This window comes from Rhincodon typus, chromosome 4, assembly GCF_021869965.1.
Source record: "Rhincodon typus isolate 14 chromosome 4, sRhiTyp1.1, whole genome shotgun sequence".
In the NCBI taxonomy this organism is placed as follows: Eukaryota; Metazoa; Chordata; class Chondrichthyes; order Orectolobiformes; family Rhincodontidae; genus Rhincodon; species Rhincodon typus.
In genome coordinates, this window is record NC_063335.1 from 29317931 (window position 1) to 29328004 (window position 10074).

The window sequence follows — 10074 nt, forward strand, 5'->3', positions numbered from 1 at the left end:
TAAAAGACAGAGGATGGTGGTGGAGATTTGCTTTTCAGACTGAAGGCCTGTGACCAGTGGTGTGCCACAAGGCTCAATGGTGTCCACTGCTTTTTGTCATTTATATAAATGATTTGGATGTGAACATAGGAGTAAGGTTAGTAAGTTTGCAGATGACACTATAATTGGAGGTGTAGTGGACAGCGAAGAAGGTGACCTCATAGTACAATGGGATCTTGATTAGATGGGCCAAGGAGTGGCAGATGGATTTTAATTTAGATAAACGTGAGGTGCTGCATTTTGGAAAGGCAAGTCAGGGCAGGACGTATACACTTAATGGTAAGGTCCTGATGAGTGTTGCTAAACAGAGACCTTGGAGTGCAGTTCATTGTTCCTTGAAAGTGGAGTCCCAGGTAGATGGGATAATGAAGAACGTGTTTGGTATGCTTGCCTTTATCAGTTAGTGCATTAAGTATAGGAATTAGGAAGTCATGTTGCAGCTGCACAGGACATTGGTTCAGCTACTTTTGGAGATTTGTGTGCAATTCTATCTCCCAACTATAGGAAGGATGTTGTGAAACTTGAAAGGGTTCAGAATACATTTCCAAGGATGTTGCTAGGATTGGAGGATATGACCTATAGGGAGAGGCTGAATACGCTGGGGCTATTTTCCCTGGAGCGTTGGAAGCTGAGGGGGTGACCTTATAGAGGTTTATAAAATCATTAGGGGCATGGATAGGATAAATAGGCAAGGCCTTCTCCCCAGGGTGGGAGAATCAAAAACCAGAGAGCATAGGTTTAAGGTAAGAGGGGGAAGGTATAAAAGGGACGTAAGGGGCAACTTTTTCATGCAGAGGGTGGTTCATGTAAGGATTGAGCTGCCACAGGAAGTGGTGGAGGCTGGTATGATTACACCGTTTAAAAGGCATCTGGATGGGTATATCAAATAGAAAGGGTTTAAGAGGGATATGGGCCAAATGCTGGCAAATGGGACTGGATTTGTATGGAATATCTGGTTGGCATGGATGAGTTGGACCAAAGGGTCTGTTTCTGTGTTGTATATCTCTATGACTCCATAAGCAAGCAGAGCCATTGACTGTTCGTGTTTTCATAAGTGATCAGCAACATTGTGGCTAAAACCAGCAGGGGTCCAGAAATGTTTAGTGGTTTTGAACTATAGAAAAAGCTACAAAAGGCTGTGAACAGAAAGTATAGACGAGTTTGGGAAGTGTGAAATGAAGGCGGCCAGGGTCACATTTGTCACATCCTCCCATTACAGCTTCTAGCCAGGGCACAATATTGGAAAATGCACTGGAAACTGCCGCTTAGATGGTGTATTGCATCAATTCTTATTTGTGCTTCATAAAATTGAAATCTACCACCCTTGAGTCAGTATCAGATTGTTTACTTATTAGGGTATACCAGCACTTAAACAGTTCAGATGACAGAGAGTCGAGATACTACAGCACAGACAGGATGTTATCAGTTGTAGGCCAAGTTTATGTCAATGCAACATTTCATGACGAGGCTACATTCAGAAGCAAATGGATATTCAGGAGGATGCAAAGAGGGGCAATGACATTTGATTGACTACAGTTTCCACAGGGTTATCAATGTGAATGATGAAGTGGGAATGAAGTTAGCAGTGTTAATTCCAGTGGAGATTTGTTAAGATATTGTATTTCAGCAGAGATCAGCTTTTATCCACATATACATGTCACCTAATTTTACTGCAACCTGTGTTCTGCTATTGCTGCCTCAGCTCATCTTCTGCTAACCCTTCTTCCACACTGTCATCATCTCCAGATTACCCTCTCCTTACTGGTCCTGCATCAACCACTCTCCTTAAACTTGACTTCTTCCAAACTCTATTGCCCATATCCTTGCTCACCAAAGCATCAGTTGAGCTTAGTTTCTACTCATCACAATTTTAAAATTCTCATCTTTGTTTTCAAAACATTCCATGACATACCTTCTTCATCCTTGTAACTTTTTTCGGTTCTCTAAACCCTTTAAAATCTGTCTCAGCACAAGTACATCCCCTACCCTGATCACACCATTGCTAGAAACATTGCTTATATGGTCCCAAGCTCTGGAATTTCCTCCCTGAACTATTCCATGTTTGCCTCTTGAAATTGTTAAAACATGTCTTTGATCAAGGTTTTGGTCATTTGTCTTGTCGTCTATGGAGCAGTATCAAATCTCATATGATAACACACTGAAGAAATGTTTTGGGATGTTTCAATGTCAAATGTGCTAAATAAATGCAAGTAGCTATTGCTGTTCAAAGTCAGAGAGAGGAGTATTGAGGTGTTGAGGTTATATGACCCACAACCACAGCCAAAGCCATAGGCAAGTCATGCAGAAGGCAAATAAACCACGAACTGAGTTAAACATTGAATATCATTGGCTGCAGTACATTTTGAGGGAGTATTGAGAGCAGAGGAGTAGAGAACTCATCTTCAGAGGTGGGAATTAGGTTCAATGATTGGTAGTGCATACAAGTGTATCCAGTAAAACAGCTGAAAGATAAGCATAATGAGCAACAATGGGAAGCAGGTAGAAAGTGGCTGAGAAAGATAGGAATGGATTACAATTGTTCCCATCTTGTTCTGTAACTAACAGATTAGAGTTAGCTCAGAAAGTGAGAAATGTCCAGCACAGCAGAAAATTGAGGGCGCAGCAAGTCTCCTTCCAGAATTGGATAATCCCCAACCCAGCAGAGAATACAGCTTTAAACTTGCAGCTTGAATTTAAATGCAACTGCATTAAGAATCAGGAAATCTTAAGCAATGGAAGACCAAGGTTTGAATTGCAAATAGGAAACTGGTAAGAAGCTGCTTGTTCAGGAGCCATCTTAGATGATCAGCCCCAGCTACATTTACACTTTTTAAATTTACTTATGGAACTTGGATGTTGCTGGCTGGGCCAGCATTTATTACCTGTCCCTAGTTGTCCTTGAGAAGTTGGTGGGGAGCTGCCTTCTTGAACTGCTGCAGTCCATGTACTTTACCTCCCGCAAAGCCATTAGGGAGAGAATTCCAGGATTTTGACCCAGAGATGCTGAAGGAATGGTGGTATATTTCCAAGTCAGGATGATGAGTGGCTTGGACTGAAACATGCAGATGGTGTTGCTTCAACCTTTCTAAAATAACTGCAAGCACAATTTAAGAAATCACATGCACTGTGTACGAAGAAACTATGTATAATGTGGATTTATAACAAAGTGAAAAGTAATTTTTTTTATTGTTAATATACCTTGGTTTAGAAATGTGAATGTTTGAGTAGGTTAATTGTAAAATAGTATGTTTTTTTAAAAAGGGTACATCACATATTTGCAACATGCCAACATGCTGCATCTTCAGTGCAATTCAATTGTAAAACAAAGTACAACTTCTTGTATATTAACTTGTTTTAATAACACATCAAAGCACTCACTGTTCACACTTTTCTATTTTTAGAAGTTCCATCATGAATTATTTCTTATTTTGGATGTCTGATGCTTCAATAAAGAGTGGGTTTACCATTAATGAAGCAAGGTGGTCAGATAAACTGCCATTTAATGAAACTTCAGCAATATTGTTTAGAATTAAGACAGTCAAGATGACAAAATCCAAGAAAACAACCAGTAGTTCTCTATGTGTCACCAGAACCTTGGGATCTAATTACAGATGCTGTCTGTTTTAATTTTTTTTAATTGAAAGGAGTCTCTTCATGCACCACACACACATTCTGCAAGGTGTTTTCTTTGCCAGACAGAGAAGGTAGATTGCCAGAAATTAAGCAGAAGGTACATTGATCTGATTGAAGAGTTTATCCTTAATAACTTGGGACATCAAGCCATGTATTGCTTCTATGGTAGTCTTGCAGCTGGAAAAAAAAAAGATAAAGATGACTAAATTGGAATTGCTCAAGTCTAGTTTGTTTCAGAAAATAAAAGCTCTTATGTTAGACACCACGTGTACAGACAAAAAGGCAAAGTAATCCCATTCTACAATGCCAGAGAGACTTTGCTTTTCAATAATCACCATATGCAGCAAGAAGCCATCTCCATTATTATCTCTTCCTTCTCCCTCTCTCAACAGCTCTGACAATAATCAAAAAAAATTACTTTTGCAAAATAAGGCACATGAAATTATTTCTTACACTTTGTCTCATAGACAGTACATTTTAATTCTAAAAGTAGAGAGAAGATATTACTTTTTTAAAAAATTGCCTTTACCTGTCTCGTGTAGCTTTGGCTAACTTATCTTCAGATTTTCTATCATGGGTGTCCAAACCAAGCATGAAACTGCCTCGACCAAGCTGAGCCTCTGACTGTTCCAACTTTTCAGACAAGTCAAAGACTTGTCCTGTGGTGTAATCAGCATTCTGCAGTTAAATAACAAATGCAGACAGATTTTTATTTAGCTATTTATCCATACAAAAAGATGAGAATTTATAATAGAAATGTATTGCGGTTGTAAAAGCATATAGGACTTCAAATTGAGAATCATTACATCTGTCAGCCTGGTTCAAATATCCACCACCTCATTCAAGTTTTACCCGATGTCTGTACATGGTCTTCAATTCTTGTATAAAACACTAAGTGTGGTTAACCAATAACATTAAAACTGACTGGGTGAATACATATTTTCTGTTTTATATCAACTTTGACTTTTTTAATGACTTACTTTTTCTAAAATTCAGAACATGGTGATAATACAATACCAAATAATATGTAATATGGGGATACACATCAAGTAAACATTGTGAGTGTCTCTGTACCTCAAAGACTGCAGCAATTCAAGTTGGCAGCTCAGAGCTACCTTTTTCCAGATGAGCACTAGATGTTGGCCTAGTCAGCACTGGATACAGGAGTGGGTTTTAACTTCACTCTAATGATTCTGCATTTTAGTAAGATTCAAGGATATTCCTACACTTTCTCAGTTCTGTGGTGGATGCCCCAAAATTTGTCACTGTGCAGCATTTAGGAATTCTTTGGTCTGTCATTATCATTTTGCAGGAATACCATAACTTGGCAGAATTGGTAACCAAATATGGGACTCCATTTATATTTTATATTCTTCCGCAGGAAGGGGGATGTAGACAGCATATGTTGAACATCCCTGGGGAAGGTGTAGGCGAGCCACTATCTCAAACTGCTGCAGTTCCTATTGTGAGGCCCACTCTCAGTGTTGCTAGGGAGGGTGTTCCAAAATTTAGACTAAACAACCAGTGAAGAAATGGCAATAATGGCATCAAATGAGATCATGTGGGGCTTTGAGAAAAAGCTGCAGGTTATGGTGCTCCCATGTATCTGCTGTTCCTATCCTTCTAGGTTTTCAATTTGGAGGAGCTTTATTGAGTTGCTGCTGTGTGTTTTGTAGACAGTACATACTGCAGTCACTCGGCATCAGTAGTGAAGGGAGTGAATAAGCTGGCAGAGTCACTTCACCCCGAATGGTTGACTGTCCAATGTTATTGGAGCTGCATTCACCAAAGCAAGTTGAGAGTATTTCATCACAACCCTGACTTTTGCTTTCTAGATGGTGGACAGGATTTAGGGAGACAGAAGATGGGTTACACATGCAGAATTCCCATCCTGTGATCTGCTCTTGTCACCACAATGTTTATATGACTTATCCAATTCAGTTTCTAGTCAATGGTCACTTCCAAGATATTGATAATGGGGGAATTCACTGATAGTAATGCCTTTGAATTTCACGGAGAGATGGTCAGATAGTCTCTTGTTGGAGACGGCGATTGACTGGAACATGTGTGGTACAACTGTTTCTTGCCACTTATCAGCCTAAGTGTGAATGTTGACCAAATATGAATTTGGACTGCTTCAGTATCTGAGGAGTTGTGAATGGTGCTGAACATTGTAGAATCATCAGCAAACACCCCATGTTTGGTCTTATGATGCAAGGAAGGTCATGAAGCAGATGAAGGTAGTTGGGCCTAGGATACCACACTGACAAGCTCCTTCAGTGATATCCAGGGACTGAGATGATTGACCTCCAACAATCACAACCATTTTCCTTTGTGCTAGGAAGGTTACATCACAAGATACAGGTCCCTGGAGTTAGGATAATGTATTGACATAGGTAGAGCTGGGAGGCAATGGTCCATTGGTATTATTACTGGACTGTTAATGTTGAGACTCAGTAATGTTCAGGGACCCAGGTTAGAATCCCACCCTGGCAGATGGTGGAATTTTGAACAAAATAAACAAAAATCTGGACTTAAGAGTCTAATGATGACCATGAACCATTATCAATTGTTGGAAAAACCCGTCTACTTCACTAATGTCCTTTAGTGAAGGAAGCTGCCATCCTTACCTGGCCTGGCCTAAATGTGACTCCAGACCACGGCAACATAGTTGACTCTTAACTGCTCTCTGGGTAATTAGGGATGGGCAATAAATACTGGCTTAGCCAGTGATGCCTTCAACCCGTGAATGAATATAAAACAAAAGATTGGTTACCGGACAGGAAGCAGAAAGTAGAGATAAATAGGGCATTGTTAAGCTGGTAGATGGTGACTAGTGGAGTACCGCACAGATCAATGCTGGAGCCTCAGCTATTTCAATGTATATTAATGATTTAGATTAAGAGATGGAGGATAACATATGTAAGTGCTGACAATACAATGCCAGGTGGAAATTCAAGCTATGAGGTAGACAAGAAGCTATAAAAGTTTAGATAGGTTGAGTAAGCAACAAAGTGGTCGGTGGAATACTCTGCGGAGAAGTGAGAGGTTATTCATTTTGGTCAGAAGATTAGAAAAGCAAAATATTTTTTAAAAGACACAGAACTTGTAAATGTTAATGTTCGGACAGACTTGGGTGTACTCATACAAAGAACATAAAATTAGCATTCAGGTACACAAATAATTAACCCTTATTGCAAGGGTTTGAAGTATAAAGAACCCTTGCTGCTATTGTACACAGCTTTGGTAATACCACTGTCATGATCCCTAAAGAGAGAATTAACTTCTGTCAAGTTTCTAGTGAATGACAGAAATGATCACATGACATGATTTCAGATTTTATGACTTTTCCTGTTTAGGATTAAACTAAAAATAAAATTGATCAAATACCGTTTCAGCAGACTACTTATACAGAAAAGATCCACCATTTAACATTGAAATTCACCAAAGTACTCCATCTACACATACTTTATTCTGTCCCTTAATGAACGCAAGAAAGATCAGATTATTTTGATTAAACTGGTAAATACTAGTGCACACACTTCAGCCTCTTGATTTAAAATCCCAAAACAGCCCTCAATTTGCTATGATCCCCATAGAGACCAATAACTTTTTTAACAGAAACCCAAACCATAGTGAATTACAGAAGATCGCATGACAAGTTTTCAGGTTTTAATACTAACTCTAACTAAAACTGAAAGTAACACTGACATCTTGATTTTCTAAATGCAGTCTAACTCAGAAAAAGCGGCACTGTTCAAAGTAAACTAGTTACAACTATAGTAGACTGCAATATAAAACACAACCAAAGCAAATGTTTTACCACTGGCACACATCATTGAATTCAAATAAAGATTAATCCTTATGATTCTGAATGCCTTTTGAAACTTGCATGTTTGTTAAAGAAAATCATTTTAGCAGTTATTTCAGTCGGCCACTTATACTCAACACTACTGAAAACTTTTCCCATTTAACCTTTGAACTGTCCCTCCACGGTTGTTTATAGGCCAAAGTGATCACTGAAAGCTGAGGGATCACAAGTCACAATCTGCTAACTTGATAATGTCACATTTACCTATACTCTCTTCTTCCTGTCTGTTAACTCATCCTCGGAAACACATCAGCCACCAACTCCAGTAGCTGTCATCATTTAAACAGTTTCCTTCCTCGCTTTTCCTTTTCCTTCCTCTTCCTTTACCAGCCAAATAACTTCTGATCCTCGAACAGGCTTTCATAGTGAGGGACGAATTGGATGATTTCCGTCCAGCTTAAGTAAAGTAAATCTTCCAGCCTCATTTAAACACTCGTGAACTAGAACTCTTCAGTTGGTGTGCACGCTCCCACCCCTTTTGCCTGGTGAACCTCTATTCTAATGGAAGGATACACTGATGTTGGAGACAATTCAACGAAGAATCACTAATTGGTTCCTGGGATGAGAGGGTTCCTTACTTATGAGGGGTCAAGTAAATCAGATCTATGTTTACTGAAGTTTAAGAGAATGGAGTGATATGTTTGAAATATGCATATATATTAAATAGATAAAAACTGAGGCAGACCATTTTTGGTGTCTCTGGGATTCAAGGGATAATAGAGATTGGATGGAAAAGTGAAGCTGAACCCCAGGACTGAACCCCACTCCCTGCACCACACACACATACACATACACAGATTCCCATTGACTTTAATTTTGCTTGGTTTCCTTGATTCTTGGTCCAATGCTTGATGTCAAGTGCATTCACTCTCTCACCACACCTTTGGAATTAGCTTTACTGTCCAAGTTCGAACCAAGACAAAACTGAGGTCAGGGGATACGTGGCCCTGACGGAATCAAAACTGAGTGGACTGCCACTGATTGTAGTGTTGCTGACTCTTTCAATCATTTCACTGATGATCAAGATTAGATAGAGTGGTGATTGGATGGTTTGGATTTGTCCTGCTTTTTTATGGATAGAACACACCTGGGCAATTTTCCATATTGCCAAGTAGATTGGTACATTTGTGGTGTTTGCCGGTAGTGCGGAGAGAGATGGAAAGTGTAGGTTTTACAACTTAGATAGAGGGACCAAAGGTCTGGGAACACTGGATTGCAGCTTTATAAGCAATCACTACACAAATTAAATTTGATGTTCTGTAACTGCTTGAATGAATGCGCTCGTGTTTGATCCTCTCTTTGTGCTTCTTTTGTGCTGTTCGTTCTACTTCATTGTCCCTTTTTCAGTCTCTCAGGTGTCAGCAATTAACGTCAACCATGATTCACAGACAGCAACATTCTCACTTCTCGAATCAGTCGGTTGCAGGTTCGAGTTACACTCATGAGACGTGAACACAGAAATCTGATCTAACATCCCAATGCAGTGCTGAGGAAGGTGTCATCGTTTGGATGAAACTTTTAACCAAAGCCCTGCCTGCTGACTTAGGTGGCACTGTTTTGAACAGTAGTAATTTATCGCTGATGCTCTGGCAACATTTATCACTCAGTCAACCCTAAAACAAATTATTGATTGCTACCTCACTGCTGCTTGTGGGACTGTCTGTGCACAGATAGTCTGCCACTTCTCACAGTATCAAAATAAACACTCATCTGAAGTGCTTTATTTGCTGGAAGGCATTTTGAGACATTGGAGTCTTTGTGAAACGAGTTACATAATTACAAGTCTATCCTTCTAAACAAGCAAACAGGTAACTTGGAGGTATATTTTCTTTCACAATGAAACTTTTGTTAAAATAAGGACACTAATTAGTTTTGGGAATACTACTCTTATCTCCATCCCTTTATTTAGGATGTTTCTGAAGTTCCCAAATTACAGCTGATGGCAGCCATTGGTCGTCTCCATTGTAAAATCCAACTGTTTCTTGAATTATTACACTGGTTAAAGCTCCATTTTTAGTGCAAAATCTGAGTTATGCATCAATTACTATGCATGCATGCATTTTCTGCTATAAATTCCAAATCTGACTGCCATCTTGAACTTCTTGTAGATATTTTTAATCAAGATATTCAGATATGTTATAACAAACCTTTGCAGCAGGTGAGACTTGAACCTAGACTATCTGGCCGCGAGGTAGGGACTGCAATGCAATTGCCCAGTGTCTGCTTAATTTCTGAAATCAGGCGGAATTAGCTAATTCAGACTAATATGACCTTCACCTCCTTGTATTCAGTTTAATATACCAATTTATTCTCTTCAATTTCTTAATCATTTTATATATCTCTAATAGATCAGCTCAAATTTCTTGAGTTTTTTTTCCATTATTCAAACTTATAATACAGGTACAAAAACAAAGTTGCTGGAAAAGCTCAGCAGGTCTGGCAGCATCTGTGGAGGAGAAAACCGAGTTAACGTTTCGGGTCTGGTGACCCCTCCTCAGAACAGTTCTGAGGAAGGGTCACCGGACCCGAAA

The 10074-nt window shown here is 39.3% G+C and overlaps 1 protein-coding gene across 3 annotated transcripts in view; it reads right to left on the minus strand.

Annotated features, from left to right (window-relative positions):
* Positions 1-3376: 3376 nt before the first annotated feature.
* cops5 (COP9 signalosome subunit 5) overlaps positions 3377-10074 on the minus strand; it is a 24788-nt gene continuing 18090 nt past the window's right edge. For 2 of the 3 annotated variants that reach the window (XM_048596278.1, XM_020512299.2), the window contains 2 exons: positions 4202-4350; positions 3377-3849 (listed from right to left, as the gene is read on the minus strand). In XM_048596278.1, coding sequence (XP_048452235.1) covers positions 3759-3849; positions 4202-4350 — 240 coding nt within the window. In that variant the 3' untranslated portion in view covers positions 3377-3758. Of the gene's footprint in view, positions 3850-4007; positions 4067-4201; positions 4351-10074 lie in introns of all 3 variants that reach the window. The other variant, XM_048596277.1, reaches the window with a different exon arrangement.